Below are 22,994 nucleotides of genomic sequence, written 5' to 3' on the forward strand. Positions count from 1 at the left end.
AATTGGCTGGAATGACTAAGTCAAGCTAAGTCTACCCATGATTGATCGATCTAATTCTTTTAAGTGACATTCGGGTGAAGGGAGCTATTTTTATCGCTGATGAAGCCGAGGCTCTAAGGCTGCCAAAAGAATATAATCATTAAATCAACATACACACCGATTTCTATTTTCTTAAATCCCATACAAAATCTCATAAAAAATATACTTGTCCACAAGAATAAATTAAATCCATAAGGTATGATCAAATTAAAATTAAAAAAATAAATTAAAAGGCCTTTAAAAATCACTATGGATCCTTTAATGAAACACTGTTCACTTGAATAATTCCCTTTTCTTTTAGCTTTTTATTAATTTTTTTATTTATCCTTGTATGTTTTTTAGTTTCTTCCCTCTACTTTTCGTGTATTGAGAATTGAGTTTGAAGATTTGTTTTGATTTATTTTCTCTAGAAATCTCATGATTTTAAAAAAATCCCAACATTATGTTGGTGTTGATTTTGCAAAAAAAAATTTAATTTTGTTGTTTACATAAAATTGAAATTAGAGAATCAAATTTGATAATGAGGCAAAAAATGAGGGGTTTTGCTCCTTTCTTTTTCTGTTTATTCAATGCTTTTTTTTTTTTTGGAAAATCACCTTTATATTTTTTTTATTTATATATTTTAATTCAAAACTTCATTTTATGAATTTAAAAAAGAAGAGAATCTTTAAAAAAAAATAAAAGAAAAAAAGTTGTCACTTGACTACAATTTGACAATAAAAAAATAATATTTGTAACAAGTTCTATTTCATAAAAAGATTCTTTTTACGAAGGTTTTATACTCTTTATCTTGCTTGAAAAGTAGATTGAGGATGAGAATTTAGTGTTTCGTGAGTAATTAAAAAGTGTTTTAAGTTGATAGATTGATTTAAAAGGAGAGTATAACAGCATTTTATTATTTACTTTCAGGTAAAAATAAATTGAAAAACTATTTTTTAGATCTAAAAAAACCTAGCCTAAATTTTTTATTATTACTATATTGATTGGAAACTAAGCAATTAGACAGTGCGCCACCTAGAAAAGGGATCGTCAGCCAGCCCCTTCAGCCAAGAAAAAAGAAATTAAGGCCAAGCTTCTTTATTAATTTGAATCTATTACTTGGCTTCAAAGTTCGGTTTTTGGTTATCATTAACCACTTTTTTTAGTATTTATTATTTATTTACACAAATAATTATCAACTGATTTTATTAAATGCACACAAAATTTTCTATTCATATTTGAAATTTTTCTTAGTTTTTTTTTTTTTTTTAATGTAATGAGCATCAGATATCACTCTTTTCTTTTGAATCACCCTCAAGCTCCTTGTCAGTCCTAACACATTTTCAAGTTGTTCAGCAATTTCAACACAAAATACACGACGACTACAATTATCATTTAATAATCTTAAATTGGAAGGCATCGTCACCTCTTCAACTAGAAAGGTCTTTTCCACTCCAGGATGATACAGTTTTGTCCACACAAGGCCCGTCAGAAACCAAAAAAGAACCGCCGAGGACTTTTTAATACCTGCATCGAGCATCTATGAGATTACTGTCTGGTTATGAAATCATCAAACTGGACTAATGTATTTGTAACTCGTTAATGCATGCAAGCTCCAGCAAACTAGCTGCCATCACATTAATGGAAAATCTTGGCAGAGAACACATCTTGAGTCAAAATGTATAGGTAGCAGACATAAACAAGGCTATGCTGCATAAGAAAACTACAGTGCCATTGTTTAAATATAACATTTTCATAACAATACAGCATAGCTCGCCACAAATATCCATACAAAATTCCAAGTTGTAATAATACCATAAGAAATGCTGAACACTAGGCAAATGTTTTCAATGATTTTTGCACGTGGAGAAAGGAAACAGACAGAAAAAATGAACCTGAAAATAATAATTGGACAAATGAGGTGGTACATAATGCAGCTGAACAAGAAGCCCAACACAAAAAGGGAGATATTTGGGAGGAAAATTTTTGATAATAATAGTTATAAGAACCATTACAACTAACATGTATATTGGATGAATTTCTAGTAAGTATCATATATAAAGGTGAGATGATCAAATTAGATCCCCATATTAATTTTTGCACCAAAAAACAGGCATCGAGTATTAAAGAAAATTGAGAATATGTCATAAACATTCTTCACAAGCCTCAAGTTCGAGTCAATGATTGCTAGTTTTAGTGTTTTGATGTGAAAATGAAGGTACAAAAATTTAAAGGAAATTGGTCTGGGAATAAGTTTACTACCTTGAATTTTTCATATGAAGCAACAAGAAGACAATTGAGAGGATTATAGAAGAACCGCCAACAAAGATGTAGGCAACTCCAAGGAAGTCATTCCTTCCTCCTAACCAACTTGATGTTGAAAGAACAAGCTTCTTTTTTCCTCCAAAGCTGTACGTGTTATAATTGTTCATTAGATGAACCACTATAACATCATCTGCCTCCAAGTCCTCTTCAATTCTACCATACAACTTGCGGAAGCTAGGAAGAGCAGCAGTGCGCATCCATACAATGAGATCCTCTTGATCACTTAGCTATTAATGTAGCAACAACCCAATCAACAGAAGAGAAAGGAAAGAAAACGAAAAGACAAGACTTATTTCATCTGTAACAGTATATTCAGAGAATGATTTAGAACCAGTAGACTATATTTATGTGAGAAATTCTGTGAAAGATGAATCAGACAACCTAGAAATTTTCTTCATATCATATCCATGTGAGACAATTGTTGCACCTAGGGTAATACTGAATAAGGGATATTGAGATCTAGATGTAGGGTACAATCTGGAGACAGGTGCACTTTCATTCCCCATAAAAGACATGAAAAATCAATTCAATCAAGAAATGATTTAACATTCCCTTTCTTGCATTGACAATTTCTATCATAGATATTCAGCACAATTTTTAAAAAGCATCGTGCAATTTTGCATAGCTGCTACTTTTATCAAAACATTAAGCCATGTAATGTGGATAAGAGATCAATTAAAAGAAAGAAGACCCACTTGCTCTAGAATACAAGCAATGAAGGCTATGAATAAAAAAGTGGTATAGCAAAGTTATGCGAAAGAGAATGTTGCATGGAAGGTGTTGCGTGGTGGTAATATGTTCAGATAATAAATTATGGAAAGAGCAAACTAATAAAAAGTAATAAACTGTCAATACATACAGGGATATGGGGATCTAGTTTCCCACCACCGATTAAGGTTCCATTCTGGAAATTAATGGGATATACATGCTTCCCAAATTTGCTATCACGATCACTATCCCATGCAATATTCTTTCTATTGATCCTCAATTCTTTTGTTCCACGAATAAATGTGTACGTGTCATTGAACAAACTCCATGCTATCAGCCCACAAGGGACAACAGGAAGACCATTATTGAACTCTTCAGGTTCACAGGAACTTGTATTGTTGGACTTAAGTCCATGTAAGAGTTGCTGATCACTTCTACTTTTCACATACCTGGAATGTATCCAGGAGTTAATGATGCAAATTAATGATGTCAGGATAACAATGGAGAAAAGCAAGCAGCAGAGTTTTCAAGCGAGCCGCCATGAGAAGCAATGCTATAAGGCAATTATATAAAATAATAACGCCAGACAGAAACAGACTTGCGAAGGGATTTCTTCAAAAGCTCCCTAAAACAAAATAGATGCACAACTAGCTTACTAAAGAACTTAACTGCAAAGGCAGAGCTACTAACAGTACACATTGAACAGAAGGATGGGTATACAAGAAAAGTAACAATAACAAAGAAAGAAGAAGAAAAATCATTGACTAAACCAAAAATTCAGAAATAGCACTACATTGGAAGTGAAGGAAAGAAATCTCACCTTCGGTGATTTTGATAGTAATTGTCAAGCTGATAATAGATATAAATAGGAGCTTTCATATGCTTGCGCACCTACATAACAAGGTACAAAATGAACAAATAGGAACAACAATAGAGGAGATATGAGATTTCAATGGAATCCATGGTTTCATAAATAAAATAGATTTTTCAGACTGAAGTCACTTGCAGACACAGTCTTTTCAAGCGTGGATATATATATATATATATATATATATATAAACCGGGTTTGTTAACGAATCACTGCATAGCACAAAATCATGTTTCCTGAGATTCATAAAATTAGAAACCACCAAAACTTCCATTTACAAAAACATTTTAGAAGACTGATGACAGTCAAACATGCTTCATGCAGTGTAAGTGGCAAATAAACTCAATCATAAAATGGAACAAGTGAAGCCCATATCATGCAATGCCTCATTCATGAAAATAAGCAATAAATAGAAGAAAAGAAAAGGAAATATCAGAACAAGTGACAATTACATGTTTGTGGGGAAGCACCGTACAAAGCTTTGCAAATTTTAAGAGCAACAACTGCAAAATCAACACATATTGAAGATAAATTTAATGTGTAAACAGAGTCTAACCTTGAGGATCCGAGAGCAGTTTTTGGGAAGAGAGGTATCTTTGATAAAGGACACTTTGTTGCTTCTAAATGCCCCAGGAACACACCCCGAATCATAGCGATCAACAATTTCAACAACCTATAAGAAAACACCAATCAAAAGAAGGAAAATAAAAATCCTAAACAAAGCAACGGGATGAAATGACAGGTAGCGAGAGTAGTTACAGTACGAGAAGCACAAAGAGTGGTAAGTCCAATAGGAACGAAAATAAAACCGAGCACCAAAAAAGAAGTAATAACCTACAAAAACAAAAAACAATATCAACACTTGAAAAGAAAAAAGAAAGATTCACACACACACACACACACACACATATCTGGTGGTTGTAGATAACCGAGACTCACACAGGATGGCTTGAGGACTGGCTTACATGCTGGGAGATTCTGCTGTTTAAACTTATTCAAAGCAGCTGTCAGCAAATACAAAGATAGTTTTATGAACAAAATAATTCGCTTATTTCCAATATATTCAATTTCTTAAGAAAATAAACATTACAAATTGGTGAATCTATTGGAATTGTTCGAACTGCTGGGGAGCTTGCCCTGCCCAACTCCATCAATGATCCTGCTGGGGAGCTTGCCCTGCCCAACTCCATCAATGATCCTGCTGGGGAGCTTGCCCTGCCCAACTCCATCATTGATCCTGCTATAATTTGTTTCCGGTGAAAATCAAAATAAAATAGTGAGAAGTTGGATCAAGCACCGTGCAAAGCAACCAAATGAATCGCAGAGGAAGAAATCGAAGAGGAGGAAAGTGGGAGTTGGAATGAATTATTTCTGGTTAAAAGGGAAAAGAGAAGGGCATGCATGTGCGTGTGAGAGAGGGATTGCTTCCCTTCACGAATTTGGAATCATCGATTCTCTCTCTCTCCCTCCCTCCCTCCTTGTTGTCTTGAGTCTTTCTCACTTATTTGGTTGGTTGACACACTTGACAGCATTTCCATTTTCTGAAATTTCATATTCCACACATCACATGCATACCTTCTGCTCAAAACGCTCTCCGCCCATTTAGTGCATCAAATTTGTTTTTATTTTTATCTAAAATCTTTACTCAAAATTAGTAACTAAATAAGATTAAAAAAAAAGAATTGCCTCAGAATAGCAGAATGTTTTTGGAAATTTCGACCTCAAAATTTAAAACTTATATATATATATATATATATATAAAATCCTCGTGGTTTAAGAAATTATTACTTAATCCCTATTCTTTTCAATTTATTTATAACTAGATCATTTTCATCCATTTCATGCTCTTTTTCATTTCATCTTTTATTTAAAAAAATAGAAAAGGTATAAAAAAAAAGTAAATAGGATAGAAAAATCAAGGAAAAAAGAAAGCAATTTTTTGGAACAAAATACAATTAAATTAAACATGATAAACAATAATTAAAGAACTATTTGATTGTTTTTATACTACAAGAATATATTTATTTATTTTGATAACTACTAGGACTAAATTATAACTAGAGTTTTAGTAGAACGCAAAAAAAAAGGTGCATTTTTTTAAAATTTGAATCTTCTAACTTAAATATATGATGCCCCATGTACACAAAAAAAAATATATATGTATTAAAAAAAATACTAGAAATGATGAACAAAATTACAATAATAAATTTGGATACAAACTAGATAGAAATCATCTTTATATATTCCTCACGTGTATGAATCCTTTGATTAATAATTATATCTAAACCTTGAATTATATATGCTTAATCTTTAATATTGCTTTGGATATAGAAATTTTCATATAAGCTTGAAAGTTTTAACGGTGCTACACCTATTTAACTTGATTTTATTTTACAAAGGAAGGATTTTGATATGAATTTTAACTTTTACTTGTTAGGACTTTCAAGTGTCTATAATTGATTTTTAGTCTTTTGTTTTTTTTATTACAATTTATCTCAAATTTATTTTAATTAAATATATTTTAGAGAAATTATTATAAAAATCACTTAAAATGCTTTAGTCAACAGGTTATTGTAAATCCCTCAAAAAAATTTATAAAATTAATGAGGAAAAATTTTACTAAGTGAAATGAATATTTAACCTAGGGGGGATGATAATAGATGGAAGAAATGAAAATAAATGTGTTTAGAGAATAAGAAATTAATTTCAAGAAATGATAAGGAAAATTAGGAATAAATTTTAAGATAAGAACTACATGAAAAAGTGTTGGTGCAAACCTCGAGTAAAAAATCGAAAATGTTACTATGAAACGATAATTAGTTCGTAGATAAAATAAATGATGAAAAAAATGAATTGATCCCGTCAAAATTGAAAAGGATGAAAGATGAAATTAATGGGCTAAGTTCAAAGGTTCGAGTTAAAAAGAGCTAAATCTGTCACACTAGACCTTTGGCTCTTGTTCGGTCGATAACTCGAGCTTCAAATGAGTTTTATTTCGATTCCAATTCGATTGAAAAGTAGACATATGCACTTCATCTGGACGAGATAGAACGACATGTTAGAAGTTGGGCTTGAAATCAAATTCGAGCTATAATTCTAATATTATCCAGTTTTATGATATCAAACATAAATATTGATATAATAGTTGTAGCAGGCTTAGATTTTATAGTGATCCTCCTAACATGTTTTTATATCCCAGGTTAAAACTTCAAAGAAATAAGAGTTTGAGAAGGTCTTATGAAAATATTGAAAGTTGGACTGAAATACAAGAAAATAAAACATACACAATTTAAAGGGGTAAAATAGACTTTAGTAAAAAATACAGCCCCTTTTCCTTTTTATATTTTAGCATGGCTGCTAGAAAAGGGGAAAATAAAGAGAAAAAAAAAAGAAGAGAAAAGCTAAGTTAAACACTAGAATCCTTGAGAGGGAGTATGAGATTGACATGAAAGGTGAGGGAATGATAAATTAACATGATATAACACAAAATCTAAAGAGAAATCCAGTGTAAGAGAAGAGAAGAAGAGAGAAAAACTCTTGGACAAAATGGAAGGAAAGAGAGTGGTGGAAGAATTTTGACTAGTTATGATTTGAAGCTCATTTTATCACTATGTAAGGAGTTCTAGACTTGATTATACAAGTTTAAATGAATACGAATGGAATTGATACTTGATTTCATGAATTTGAGTTAGGATTATTATAACACCACCCAGATACACAATATGTATGTACATAAAATAACCAATAATATGTCATATAAAAATCACACACACACACATATATTCTCAGGTGTACTCATTTCTTTCCACATGTAATGCACTATCTATAACTAACCATATAAATTTTTCAATCAAACAATCACATATAACACACACATAACACCACCCACATACACAATATGTATGTACATAAAATAACCAATAATATGTCATATAAAAATCACACACACACATACACATATTCTCAGGTGTACTCATTTCTTTCCACATGTAATGCATTATCTATAACCAATCATATAAATTTTTCAATCTAACTATCACATATAATTTTTTCAATACATTAATATAGAACATGTTTGGGAACGCCGTGCAAACCGCGTTCTCAAAAAAAATTTAATTTTTTTTTGCTAAAATTTAATATGGTTTGTATGTTTTGGATTGTTTTTATGTGCTGATGTCAAAAATGATTTTTAAAAAATAAAAAAACATCATTAGCATGCATTTCGGCACAAAAAGTTATTTGAAAAACAACCTTTACCACACTGTCAAGCACCCTCATAGTAGAAGCACTTAAAATAGGAAAAAATTGCAATCTTATAATTAAAATAAAAGGATGAAATTCATTGACATTAATAAATCTTTACTATAATAACTTAACAATCAATTCAACAAACAAGTTTATTATAATTTTCTAAAAAGTAGTATGATTAACATAAAATATAAAAATCCTATAACTAATTGGAAACTAATAAAGTCCTACAGCTAAATAGTTTTTGATATAATTAATGACTGGTTTTTTTCTTTCAATTGGCTTCTATTCCTAAGGTGGATGTCCAGCACCTTCCTAATCTCTCCTAATATGACTAACCATAAATTCCACATTATCCCCACACTTGAGGTCAATACATTAATTTTATGATCAAGTCTTTATTATTTCGTGACTGATTTGATGATAACATCTTTGAGTCTCCACTCTTGTGGCCAACTTCCACGCATAAGAATGCTTCAATCTTGCCCTCTAAAGGGCTTTAACCTTAGCCCCCACACATGTGACTGATTATTTTGCATAAAAATCATATGCACTTGTTTCTGTAAATTCAATTTTAATCAACCAAGCCCTACTCATGGGGTTGACTTTTCATTCAACAACCCAACACTTATTTAAACAAATCTCTGTATCAAGATTTCATAAGTACTTACCGTCCACAACACATATTACACAAATCAACAATCCTTTTATTGGAATTAGTAACTTATAACAGTTACTATAAATTAAAGAGGTTTTAAGGTGACAAACACCTATATTTTCCTCTCGCTGGTCTTGTTCCACTTTCTTGGGATCTCATAGTTGATGCCTCACCTGTATCACATCAAGTCTCATATCACATTCTCTACTTAATAATATTAAGAACACACTACTCAGTATTCTTTTAACAATTCAAATATTTGTTACTCATGAATACATGTACCCTTACATCATTACACATAATTTTTTGACTTAACATTCCAATATATGAAATGCTATCATACAAGTTATTTCCAAGCATACTCACTTAATATGTTTTCTTATCCACATAATAATCATTCATATTCCTTAAACAATCTAAAAAATTTGAATAAAAAACAAGAAAAGACAAAAACACAAAATCAAACTACCATAAAACAGTAGCCAAAATGGTCTGGCTATTTTGAGAAACAGTCTGACTATTTCTTGAATCGATGTAGTCATTTCTTAATATAGCTAGCCCGATTTGGCTACTGGAAAATTTTTCTCTTCTTTTTTTTCCTAGTCGAAACTTCATCCCTGAAATCTTGAGTTTTTCATTCCTTTCAAGATCAACTCATGCTCATGCAAATTTTATTTTTAGTACACCAAATGATGGATTCCTTAAGGAGATACATTCAATTTCTACAAATCTTTAAAATTCAAAAACTCAAGAAATTAAATTTTTCACCAGACTTTCATGCAAGCAACAACATATATTTCATGTAAGATGTCCCCTTAACACTTATCATTCATAATTTGCAACAAAGAACATACAAGAAACCTTCATCTTGGGGTTATATCCTAAAATCTTTGCAAAGAACATATTTTTCCCAATTTTTTCAAAAACCCTAATTTTCTTAAGGATTGGGATTTTGCTTTCTACCCTGCAATCTCATCTTAAAGTACATTATTCGGGCTTAATAGACACTTTACCTTATTTCTTGAACTTAATTGAACCCTTTTTAAATAAGTTCTTCAGACTAAATCTCTCTTCCTTTCTTTTCTTAATCTTTCTTTAAGTTCTTATTTCCCTTTATTATGTTCATGATTTCTAGCTTATGTAAATTTTCACTTTATAAATCTTCCTCTATGTGTTTCTCTCAATTTCTTGTGTTAAAGTGTTTTCTTTAAGTGACTACGGTTAAAAAAAAAGGTTATCTCCTTTTTTTTTTAATTCAAAACAATGACTCTCTTCCCTTTAAGAAAGACTTTTTTTATTCAAAACAGTGAATATCTTCCCTTTAAGAGAGGTTGCTACTTTTTTTTTCTTTAAAAAAGATTTAGAGTTCATTCTACTCACCATCTAAATCTTTTATTTCACGTCTAACCCTTTTTTTTTTACAATTTCAATCTTCCCTTCTTTTATTTATTTATTATTAGATCCTTCAAAGAAAACACTATTTATTTTATATTATTCTTCTTATAATAAAAACTTAGGGTTTTACATTCTCCCCTCTTAACAAAAATTTCGTTCCTAAAATTTAGTTTTTCATCATCAAATAAACTTGGTTTTTTTCTCTTCATCACATCATCTCTCTCTTATGTTTCTTTTTTAATTTGAGAGTTGCTCTATAACACCCTTACTAAAGGAACTTTCTCATTTCTTAACTCCTTTTCTCTTATATCCATAATCATTGTCGGCTTCATTTCCACTATTTAATCATCTCAGATCTCCATTGGGATTTTTGGCGATACATGTAAAGGGTCCACCATAACCTTCTAACATAACGATACATGAAACACATCATGCACCTTTGACATCATAAGAGGAAATTCCAACTAATAGGATATTGGTCCAAATTTTCCTTATAACTTCGAACAAACCAATATACCTCGGAGCAAATTTACCCTTCATTCTGAATTGAATGATATTTTTTCATAGGGCAACCTTTAAAAACACTCGGTCTTTTATCTTAAACTTCATTGATCTTCTTTGATTGTTAGCATAGCTTTTTTATCCGTCCTAAGCCATCTTTATTCTTTCCTTAAAACTATTCAAATCCTAATAGTTTCTTATTATCTACTTTGTGATTTCTGCAACAAATAAACTCATTCATTATCAATTAGTTATCTTAACTCGTTATATATAATATTTATGCTTGTGGTTAAAAAAATGGATGAATTAAATTATCAAATAAATTATGGTGGTATTTGCCTAGTGAAATGAAATAAAACTAGATTATGTTTTGTATGAGATTGTCCATTTATGATGAACGAAGTGTTCGAACTTCCTAAAAGTAGAACACAAACAATTTTAATATGGTTTGACAATTGCTTACATTTATAAAGCTGCTAATTTTATTTTTTCAAAGAAAAATCATAATTTACAATGGAGAAGAAGAACTCTCTTCTCTCCTTACCTCACACTCTTTTCTCTCAATCTTAATGTTTTAATTTTCAGCTTGATTACATATTCTATTTGTTTATACTTCTATTTATAATAAACAATGGGAAGCAAGTTGTAAATGATCCAACTTAATTTCACATTCATCCTTTTATAATAGCACATAATTCAACTAATAGTGGCACACAATCCAACCAACGAAGTCACATAACTAACTCAATTTGCAACAACTTTTTTACTACAAGTAGGAGATGAGGGTTATTTGTCTCCATTGCTTAACAATCACTCACTTAAAGATAAACAACATTAGATCTATGTTCTACCTTAAAGACCTACTAAAGTTTTTCATAACTTTATTTTGTGAAGTGTAACTTCCTTGTTAACATGTTAGCTTGATTTTCTTTCACATATCTTGTAAACCCCCGTGTAAATTTAAGACTGAAAGTAGTAAAACCTCAATGAGTGATGGAAACCGAGATAAGAAAGAATAAATAAATAATGATAATACCACTGATTGTGATATATAATAGAGGGGATGATGTTCAAAAATAAATTTTAGTTTAGAATTCATAATGACGGCGAAACTAATAATGCATTTTAATGGATAAAATAATAAGAAAAATGTTATAAAAAAATTCTATGGAATAAGTGAGGTAATAAAAAATAAACTATAAAAAAAGGATAATGCAAATTTAAAATAAATATATTTCAAAACAATAAAATGACCCTAAGGGTTTAAAAGGATAATTGATATAATTTATGTGAGGATTGAACAAAAAAATCTATATTATTGATGAAAAGTCACAAACTGACTAATTTTACACTAAAAAGTAGAGATCTCAATCCAACAGTCAGATCGGGATGAAATTTTGCATGATGTCTATAAATATGTTGTCCTACCTTTTTTTAAGATCTCATCTCAATCAAAGTTCGGTAAGGACTAGCGATTTAAGCATAGAACTGGATAGTTTATGTGAAAGAAAATACATAAAGGTATAAATAAAAGAAAAGGTTGTAATTAATGGGAAAATGACCTTTAAAATAGCAAAGATGTCGATCAGTCCAAGCATAACTCTGAATTTTTTTTTTATTTTAGATAATGGAGATTTGAAATAAACTCTTTAGCAAGTTTTTTTTTCATATTGAATAGTAGCTTGTCAATTTTCAGGTTAGCTTAGTTTTATTCCAATCTAAGAAGATTTAACTCATTTTGAATTTGAGATATATTGTGCAAGACTCCAAGGTTTATATTCTGAGTTAGAGACCAGTATTAGTTAGATATATTGTGCAAGACTCCAAGATCTAGGAGATTTCCCAAACATCATTCATTTCAAATTAGTTTAGCTAATCTTGCAAGGCTAAAATTTAATTTGCATCTTTTTTAGCTTCTAAGTAGGATTTGAGATCTATATGTGAAACAATTGTATAATGTTTATTGATGTTGCTAAGAGATGTTCTAGTCTTAGTTCCTTCAAATAGATTACCAGTAATTAACTCGGGAGGATGAGAGCTTATATACTTTAGCTTTTTTGGTGGCACAAAAAAGATACATACTATTTCTTGTTGATGACTTGAGCTTGGTTGATCCTTATTCATCTCTTCATTGTTTCTCTTCATAGATGTTTTATTATTAAAACTTAAATGTTGAACACTTTCATTTACATCATCTAGAATCTCATCAATAATGCCATTTTAAATTTCCTCAAAGGCAACATGCATGAAATCTTCAAAACAAAGTGTTTTATTATTATAAACTCTACAAACTTTTCTAGAGAAGGAATATTCGAGAAAAATACCAACATCGAATTTTAAATCAAACTTATCGAAGTTATTATTGGTGTTAATAATAAAACATTTTAAACCAACAACTTTGAAATATGAGATATTGGGTTTCTTTCCACTCCAAAGCTCATAAGGAGTTTTTTTCAACTCTAATTTCAAGATAACACAATTTAAAACATAACAAGAAGTGCTTGCGGCTTCTACCCAAAAATATTTAGGGGTATTAAATTCATTTAATATTGTTCTTGTCATTTCTTGAAAAGACTGATTTTTTCTTTCCACAACCCCATTTTGTTGGAGAGTTATAAGAGTTAAAAAAAAATATAATGATATCCTTTCTCTTTACAAAACATTTCAAATAAATCACTTATAACTTCACCATCATAATCACTCATGTTTATGATTGGAAAACCTTTTTTTATTTTGGTTTTAACAACAAAACTCATGTATATCTTGTAAAGTCATCCATAATCACAAACATATATCTATTATTGCTTATGCTTCTAGCTCTAGTTGGTCCAAATAGATTTATGTGTAGCAATTTTATAGGTTTTTTTGTAAAAATGTGATTCTTACTCTTAGAAGATATTTTCACTTGTTTACCCATTTGGCAAGCATCACATAACTTCTTATTTTTTAATGCAATATGAGGGAGTCCTTTAACAAGCTCATTTTTTTACAAGTTTAGAAAGAATGTCCTTGTTTATATTACCTATTATTCTATGCCAAAGAAAGCTATCATTAATGTTAACAACAAGACAACTTTTTATCCTCAACATGCATCAATTTTAATCTTGTAAATATTTCATTCTCTATTACCAATAAATAAAACTTTATTATTTTTAAGGATTAAACAACATGCATGGTCAAACATGATCTTGTACCCTTTATCACACAATTGACTAATACATAGCAAATTATGTTTTAGATTATTCACAAGAAAAACCTTTTCTATTGAGGGAGAAGACTTACCTTCGATATTGTCAACTCCAATGATCTTTCCTTTTAAGTTATCTTTAAATGTGACTTTTCCAGCATTGATCTTCGTTATACTTGAGAACAATGAATTATCTCCGGTCATATGTCTTGAGCAAGCATTATCAAAGAATCATTCCTTATATTCTCTTGATTCCTATACACACAAAATCAAGATGAGATTTTTGGTACCCATACCTTTTAGGTCCTTTTGTAACTTAAGTCATGTTACCAACTTTGTCCTTTTTTATAGGACATGCATAAATCAAATGACCAATACTTCTACAATAATGACACGTTTAGTTTTGATCATATAATTGTTTAGCTTTAACAAAGTCGTTCTTCAAATTTTTTTTTTTTTTAGGTTGATGCCCTAGACCTCTTTTGTTGAAGACATTTCTTTGACTAGCAAGCATGATATCTAAAATCTTAGAACCTTGAGTGAACTTTGCTAGTGTGGCATTCAATTTGTCCACTTTTCATTTTAAAGCTTTATTTTCCTCTTCAAGTTAGTTAACCTTATCACTATTAATAACAATGCATGTTTTCTTTTCTAACGTATTTTTTTCAACAAGTAAACATGTGTGACTCTTTTTCAATGAACTATATTTATGACTTAGCTTTTCAAATTCATCATATAATGATTCGAAGGCATTATATAGTTCATCATAAGAGTGGGAAAACTCATCATCCAAAAAAGTACCTTATTATCGCTTTCAATTGTCATGAAACACATGTTTGCAACATGTTCTTCATCATCACTTAAGCTAGAGTCTGAGTCATCACTCCATGTTGCTTTCATTGCTTGTTTATGATGATGGTTCTTCTTCTTGTTTTGAAAGAAAGGCAATTGACCTTAACGTGTCCCGTCTTGTTGCACTTGTAGCTTTTAAGGGCCACCTTACTAGATTCTTCCTTATTTTCATCCATCTTGAAGTGTAAGCACTTTTTATTCCCTTGCTTCTTTATTAAAAAAATTCTAGAATTGACTTGTTATAAGTGCAATGTCTTCCTCTACTTCATCATCATCATCATCATCATCATCATCATCATCATCATGGTGCATGGTTTTGAATGTCAAATTCTTATTTGGCTTCTTATCTAATTCTTGCTTTTCCATGATGATTTCATGAGTCATTAGTGAATCGATGAGCTCTTTCAATGGAAGTTTAGTGAGATCCTTAACTTCTCGGATTGTCATCACATTTGCTTCCTGAGACTTTAGCAAGGACATAAGAGTTTTGCTCACAATATCAGTATTAAGATAAGTCATACTAAGAGTATCCACACCAAGCAATTATACCATTTAAATATATCTCATCTTCAAGATTTTTTTCTTGATAGCAATACCTTATCAATATCAAAAGTTTATTCAAACTTTCAAGTGTTTACAATAATGATTTGTTTACAATAAGATTCACTCTCTCAAAGAGTAGATTATACAATTAAAAACTTTAATATCTATAGCTCATTCAATAGCACTTAGAATCATTAAAGATGTGTAAGTGTAATGAGTGTGAGATTTTATAATCTTATACTAGAATATAAAGATTTAATTTAACACAACTTAGAGTATGTTAGTATCTATGATTTCTAGTTGATTTTTCTTTTGAAATAACTTCTATATCATGTATGTTTGGAATCTCTACTTAATTTTGCATAAAAGAGAGCTATATATATATATATATATATATATATATATATATATATATATATATATATATATAAATATATAAAATTTCCAAAAATACACTAGTTGTGTGTATAGCCGTTAGAATGTCTTTGATGCCTTAAGAGGCCGATCGATTCCTACAAAATTCTTAAGTGTTCATCACGAATAAACAGTGATCAACTGGTTTATTTAATACGCATAAGCAATCAACTAGTTAAGTTTAAAAACTAGTTTTTGTAGTTTTAAACCTAATGAAACTTGAATCGATTAAATATATATCAATTCTATTTATGCATGTAATTGTGAAGTGTGTAAATTTATTTTAATTTGTTATTGAGTAAAATATATAGATTTAAAAATAAGTTCTAAAATGAATCCTTAATAGTGAAGTTTTCATTTGCTTTGTATTTAAACTTGTTGATATGATTTTTATATAAAATATGTTTAAATTTAATCTCATTCATGCATATTATTATTTTATTTTTTATTTAATTATTATAATCAAAATACAAAATATTATAAATTTTAATATGTTACTAGTATGTCAACATTATGATCACATCACAACCCAATTAAGAATTTTTATATATATATATATATATATAAAAATAGGTCTCCAGAAAGAGAGTTTAGGAGGGAAAACAAAATCAGTTGAAAAACAATGACTTAAGTACTTAAAAATAAAAAAAATTAAACAAAATAAAAATTTGAATCAACCTTGGCCACACAAAATTTGTTCGATATCAAGAGGGACCAAATCAACAACACAGCAAGAAAACAAAGCAGAATTTAAAGATATGGTTCAAGAAAACTTGGAGAAGAAATATTCTAACAAATGCACATATTCTCCAAATCTCATAGAGAGGAAGATGAAAATACTTAACAAATAAGAAAAGAATGGAAAAGGTGTTTATCATTTTAGAAACCAGACTTCCAATTGCCACAGAAACAGGACAAAATTAATCTCAAGCGAAAACTGATGCTCACTCGGTTTGAGAATGCCGTAGGCAATGCGATGAAATATTCCCACGCTCAACAAACCGTAAGAACAGATTGTCTGCCTCCTCTGACTTTCCTTCCTGCATTAGTTTCTTGCACACCTTCTCACACAACTTTAAATCAGGAATCAGACTTCGACTAAACATACGACAAGCCACTTTATATGCTGACAGAGGGATCCCTTTTCTCAAATAACTCTCCATTAGCACATGGCATGTGTTAGCATCAATTCTTGAGGCTGTTCTCAAAACCTTACCTAAGAGTTTATCAGCCGCCTCTAGGTTTCCAAAAGTACATAGCTTCTCAATAACTTGATTAAATGCAGTTCTACACTCTTGCCTTGTAAGCATTTTATCTAATAAATTTAATAAATCTTCCACCCTACCTATTTGACCATATCGATGAATCACTGTTCTATATGTTACTGGTGTAGGATCTATACCCTTCTTCAGCATCTTCAACGTAAGCTCAGAGGCCTCTTCTATTCTACCTTTCTTTCCTAATGCATCAATTATCGTCGTATAAGTGACTGCATCAGGGTGTTTGTTGCTTAGATACATATCATCAAGCAAAGATAAAGCTGCTTCTATGTCATCCTGCTGACAAAAGCTGTGAATTACAGTAGTAAAGTTTACAGCATTGACAGCACACCCCATGTTAAGACACTCCTCCATAAACTTTTTTGCCTCATCCACTCTGCCGATCCGGCAGAGAGACTGAAGTAGTAAGTTAATTTCAACTGGAGTTGGGAAAAAGCCCTTGCCAATCATCTCCCTCGCCACATCACAAGCATCAGACAGCTTTCCTTCCCTCCGAAACCCATGCATCACAACACTATAGGTAATAGCATTTGGGGTCCACCACTGTTCCTCACTCGCCTTCATCATCTCCCTTGCCTCTGATGAGTTCCCCTTTTGACAAAGCCCTTTTAAGAAGGCTGTATATGATACAGTGTTTGGTTTGCAGCCATGCTTGTACATTTGCTGAAGCATCTTCCTAGCTTGACCAACCTCCCCAGCCTGAGAAAATCCATTAATAATTGCTGTGTAAGTCACAACATCAGGGATGCAGCCCCTTGTGAACATTTCATTCACAATTTCTTTCGCCTGGTCCATCCTTCCCTCCTTACAATATGAATCAACTATCGCACTATACCCAACCTTATCAACCTGAAAACCCCTTTTTTGTGCTTCTCTTAAAAACTGAAGTGCCTCATCAGCATGCTGATGCTTAGAAAGCATATGTATTAATGTATTATAAGTAACCTGATCCGCTAACAACTTAGTATCCTCCATTTTCTCTATCACGTCCCTCACTTCTCTGATCCTTCTGTTTTTGCAAAGGAAGCCCATTACAGTATAGTAACTAACTTTATCTGGGGAGCATCCTTTCAATGGCATTTCAGAAATTAGCTCCATGGCATCTTCAACCCTATGAAGATCACAATATCCCTTGATCAAACAGTTATAAGTGACAACATTTGGCATGATTCCAAGAAGTTGCATTCTCTCTAGAAATCTCAAAGCCTTTTCCAACCTATTTGCCATCACCAAAACATGAATAGCAGTGTTACAAACCAACAAATTAGGTTCAATACCTGCTTTCTGCATCATGGTCAAGACCTGCATTGCATTCCTCAACTTACCAGCCCGACTATAAGACACCATCACACAACAAAAATCTTGAGGCGTACGCTGAATTCCCCTACGTACCATGAGCCGAAGAACCCTCCTAGCACCTTGACACAGTTTAGTTGTGCTAAGAACATCAAGCATCACACAGTACACAATTGGGTCATGCCGATACCGCCATTGCCTGTCGGACCAAAAGAAGAAATCCAAAGCAACCCTTTCATCAGATTGAGACAGCAAAACAGCACAAACAAGTCGAGGCTTGAGGCCTCTTAGCAAGTGCCTCATTTTCCCTTCAAGCTTATGGTTCCAAGCCGACCTGCATTCAATCAACCTACAAATTTCTCTGACCAAAGGATGTCGAAATTCATCTTCGTGCATCTCAATTCTCCTCCAATCCTCATCCATTTTGGTGCTTTGATTCCTATCAGTAAATGAACTGTTACCTTGGCCGCGTTCTTCATCAGATTCTTCAACCTCATCACTAAAACCATCAGAATAAACTTGACAGTGAGCATTGCTAAAATTAAAACCCATTTTTCCAAACCCATCATTAGCATCATAAGAATTCTCAGTTTCAACAAGATGGGAAGTGGAATTAGTAGTTGAAGAATCAGAATCAAAATAAGAATGAGGACCATGATTTGTTGAAGAAAAAAGTGAAAGAAACATATGAATATAGGGAAATGGGGTGGTGCGGTAATGCTTTTTGGCAGTATGAACAAAGTGAAAGAAAGGAATATTGGCTACAAGTTTTGGGAATTTGGAGTAAGGAATAAAATTATATAGCATTTTTTTTCTGAGTTTCAATGAATAAAAGTAAAAGGATGTGATTAACACAAGGAATGAAAGAGTAATCAGCTTCTCTGCCTCTGCCTCTGCATCTGCCCCTGAGGATCCATTCCAATGAAAAGCTTCCTTCAATATCTGACCTAATCTAATCCAAAAACATAACACTAAAACTGGAGATTGCTTTGTGGCTTCGCTTCGGACATTCAAAGGGACAGCGTTAATCAGTTAGAGAGGACTGAGGAGGGACTTCGAACACCATGTTTGTTTAAACTTTAAAGGAGGTTTTGAGAGGTCGGAAGAGAAAGAAAGTTTGGTGAAAAGAACCCTCGATCTCGAAGCTCTCAAGTACTTCAAAATTCATCGCACTTCAAATTGGGATTTTTTAAGGATTTAAGATTGTTAAATGATATAAATATCCTTAACATAAAATAAAAAAAATTACTTTACATAAATATCTATTTTAATAATTTAATAATTAATAATAATTTTTTTATAATCCTCTTATAAAAAAAGAGAAATTTTGAAACAGTTTACTTATTTTTTTTACAATTATAATTACAAATAAGCTCATAATTACAATGTACATTCATTTCTAATTTACTCATATACTGTGTTTTTTTTTCATTTTAGTTGTTAAATTTTTTTTATTATTTCCTTTTATAAGATGATTTGGGTGTTTTGTTCGTGGGCAATTTCTTACCTCCATGTATTATAAACATTTAAATGTTTATATTAGATTAAAACTTGATCGAAACGATTCAATAAAATATAATTTTAATTAAACATAGGCTTATGCTATGTCTTGAGGTCATGTTTTTTTTCACAAACAATAATATTTATATGTCGCAAGCACATTTTAAAGTATGAAAAGAAATCTACAATTTGAGTTATAGACCTTATTAAGATAAATAAATTGATTTTTATTTTAGTTAGATGATAAAAAAATCAATAAAATGGTAAATCAATAAAAAAAAATGATCACAATAACTTGAAAAAAAACTATTTGTTCAAAAGGAAAAAAAACAATGTAGTTCAATTTTTAACTAACTAAATATAAAAGAATGAAATTGGATATAGCCCAAGACAACCCAAGTTAGCATTATGCATGTAACCTGAGTAATAAATAATAAGTCAACCTAGGTTAACCCTTTAAACACACTTTTCAAGTCATGAGTTTGGGATAACCTGATAGAAAATAAATAGAAAAAAACCACAAAGCTCATTAAAAAAATAATGTCAAAAAATTAAATCATAAAAGAAATAAGTAAAAAAATATATCAACACTTGTAACGCTTCAAACTTTTATTGCAGTAGCGTTATAATGATAGACAATGTTATATTAATTATATCCTTGATGGTGTCCTTTGTCTTCCCTTTCACATATATGATGGTGTTGAAAATGTTCTCAAACACGTTCTTTTCTATATGTATGACGTCAAGGTTATAGCGGAGGAAATTGGTCTTCCAATAAGGAAGCTTCCAAAAAATGAATTGTTTTACCTAGTTGTGGGTCAAACCAAAACCAGAAAACTTCGACTTACCAGATTGGAAACTAAACACAATGTCATCGTACTCTGATACAACGTCATGCAATTCTTCACCAGAAAGACGCAAGGGTGCAACATCCTTTTCAACTCTGCCAACAAAGAAATCCTTTATGTTCTGTATGTACCTGTGATTCGTTGGCAAGAAACGATGGTGGCAGTTAAAAAAAGAAGCTTTACCTCTATTTGTTAGCGTAAATGCCTTGTTGTTTTCCATGCAGTATGAACATGCTAGTTTTCCATGCGTGCTCCAACCAGAAACCATTCCATAAGTTGGAAAATCATTGATAGTCCACATCAAAGCCGCCTTCATAAGAAAATTATGTTTTCTCAATATATCATAAATTAAAGCTCCGAAGGATCACAACTGCATCAACTCATCAATCAACAGTCAAAGAAAAACATCTATATTTCATCCCAGACTACTCGGATCAGGTATTACCGTAGATAAAAACATGAACTTTGACCTCATACACATCCCCGGTGGCAAATTGTAAACCGTGAGTATGATCGGCCAACAAGAATAAGGAGCAGCAAATGACCCGAATGGGTTGAATCCGTCTGTACATAACCCAAGATGCATGTTCCTTGATTTAGCTGAAAAGTGAGAATGCAAACTGTTAAAGTGTTTCCATGCTTCGCCATCAAAAGAATGCACCATCACTCCATCAATCGCAACATGTGATTGGTGCCATATTATGTGCTCAGCAATCCTTGATGACATGAAGAACCTCTGCAATCTAGGTGTGATTGGGAAGAACCATCTAAGTTTTTTATATGCCACGAGAGTCTTTCTCGTGCCAGTTTTGGGTTTGTAATGGGAATGCCCACATGTCATGTACTCGGTCAGCTCAACATTTTCAAGGTAGTACAACATGCAAAAGTTAGAGCACATGTCAATATTCTAGTATCCTAAACCGAGGGGTTTTATTATAGACTTAGCAGTATAAAAGTTCTCTTTCAACCTGTTCTCTTAGGTAAAATACTTCTCGTCCATTTGACAATTCTATCATAACTGGCCTCACTCAACCCATAATCTGACTTGATGTAAACACCTATGTAATGATCGATAATTTACTATGATTCGTACAATTATCCCATAATAGTTCATTGGAATTTTTTAACATATCAAAAAATCTGATCGTGTCTGCTTTAAGTTCTTCTATAATTTGACATTGACTGACATTACCTTAATTCATTCTCATTGCATCCATAACCATATTCATGTAAAGATTATTATTGTCATTTACAAATTCATGTATGTTGTTAGCACTAGAAGTTGATCCAACCATCCTTTCTACCATACTCTCATTACAAACAAATAGTTCTCCGCGTGTATACCAACACAAGTAATTCTCTATGAACCGCTTGTGTAGAAGATGCATCATTACAATATCTGGATGCATATACTTTTTATTTTTACACTCTCTGCATGGAGACATTTAATACTGCCTCCACTAAAATTTCTCAGAATAGATGTTGCAAAATTAATAAAATCCTAAACCCCATTACAATAATCCATTCTCCACAATCCTTGTGGTGAATCTCAATACATTAATGAATTATCATCCATGACTTCTATTCGAACCTTTATAAAATAATGATGACAACATGTATTAATTAACTATGTTAAGTAAATAAATTTGCAAAAATATTGGTTTAATTAGAGATTATCTAACAAACTAATTAAAACTTATCTATATTCATTATCAATTATCAATGTTCATACAAATTACAACTCTGCAAATTAATAAAAATTAAAACGAACCCGTTAAACAAACTATTATTTATTTCATCACAACACATCTAATTCAGTAATTCGACATAAGTTTTAACAATTTACAAATAAATATAATTTTATAAAATCTAAAACAAAACATAAGAAGCACAAAATTATACGTTCATACGACAAGTTTGTTTGAGAAAAAAAATAAACATGTACATACACTAACAAAATACATATACTAAAAAACATTAAATAATAATAAAATTGACATTTTAATGTTAATTGTTTTTTTAAAAAAAAATATATTTACTTACAAAAAATGACAAAATCCACAATAAATCAGAACACGGATGTTGTGACTACAAAAGTTAAACAAGGATGACTTATGTTAAGAAGAGGGGGATAGTTTAGGGGGGTGAGTGTTTGCAGCTAGGAGGGTAGGGCAATTTCTTTAGATGCAAGGGTGGGGGAAGAAGAAGGAGAAATAGAGGAGGGGAGAGGAGGGTCAGCAGTGTGGTGATATATTAACTTTTATATATGGAATCACTGACAGAAATTTTTTCGTCAGTGATTCCCTCAGCTATTCTGTCAGTGAAGGGGTCACGTCACTATACTGAGATCCTG

The 22,994-nt window shown here is 31.3% G+C and overlaps 2 protein-coding genes and 1 long non-coding RNA gene across 4 annotated transcripts; all 3 read right to left on the reverse strand.

Moving 5' to 3' along the window:
- Positions 1–1,210: 1,210 nt before the first annotated feature.
- Positions 1,211–5,503, reverse strand: LOC133702926 (putative ALA-interacting subunit 2). Of its 2 annotated transcripts, XM_062127259.1 has the most exons (9): positions 5,079–5,503; positions 5,010–5,039; positions 4,859–4,923; positions 4,679–4,753; positions 4,476–4,592; positions 3,872–3,942; positions 3,203–3,500; positions 2,281–2,570; positions 1,211–1,545 (listed from the first exon to the last, which is right to left on the reverse strand). In XM_062127259.1, the coding sequence occupies exons 1-9, from the start codon at positions 5,149–5,151 to the stop codon at positions 1,539–1,541; spliced, it is 1,026 nt and encodes a 341-aa protein (XP_061983243.1). In that variant the 5' UTR covers positions 5,152–5,503; the 3' UTR covers positions 1,211–1,538. The 2 variants fall into 2 exon arrangements, with proteins under 2 accessions (XP_061983243.1, XP_061983242.1); XM_062127258.1 differs by having other exon boundaries at positions 5,010–5,502.
- A 3,258-nt stretch (positions 5,504–8,761) lies between these two features.
- On the reverse strand, positions 8,762–15,384 carry LOC133702855 (uncharacterized). Its single transcript, XR_009843794.1, has 3 exons — positions 14,710–15,384; positions 14,004–14,163; positions 8,762–8,998 (listed from the first exon to the last, which is right to left on the reverse strand). It is a non-coding gene; the product is annotated as an uncharacterized LOC133702855 (long non-coding RNA).
- A 1,106-nt stretch (positions 15,385–16,490) lies between these two features.
- LOC133702860 (pentatricopeptide repeat-containing protein At1g09900) lies at positions 16,491–19,469 on the reverse strand. Its single transcript, XM_062127182.1, has one exon. It carries the CDS (start codon positions 19,098–19,100, stop codon positions 16,662–16,664), a length of 2,439 nt encoding a protein of 812 aa, XP_061983166.1. The 5' UTR covers positions 19,101–19,469; the 3' UTR covers positions 16,491–16,661.
- Between the last annotated feature and the right edge of the window lie 3,525 nt (positions 19,470–22,994).

The sequence above is a fragment of the Populus nigra genome, chromosome 9 (assembly GCF_951802175.1).
Source record: "Populus nigra chromosome 9, ddPopNigr1.1, whole genome shotgun sequence".
NCBI lineage: Eukaryota > Viridiplantae > Streptophyta > Magnoliopsida > Malpighiales > Salicaceae > Populus > Populus nigra.

What these genes read in the sequence shown, in the direction of transcription:
- LOC133702926 (XM_062127258.1), bottom strand. Translation starts at nt 5,151, where the DNA reads ATGATGGAGTTGGGCAGGGCAAGCTCCCCAGCAGGATCATTGATGGAG. An exon ending in CTCTTTGTGCTTCTCGTACT is followed by an intron (nt 4,593 to 4,678) that starts GTAACTACTCTC and finishes GTTTTCTTATAG; the next exon opens with GTTGTTGAAATTGTTGATCG. An exon ending in ACTGCTCTCGGATCCTCAAG is followed by an intron (nt 3,943 to 4,475) that starts GTTAGACTCTGT and finishes CTTGTTATGTAG; the next exon opens with GTGCGCAAGCATATGAAAGC.
- LOC133702860 (XM_062127182.1), bottom strand. Translation starts at nt 19,100, where the DNA reads ATGCTATATAATTTTATTCCTTACTCCAAATTCCCAAAACTTGTAGCC.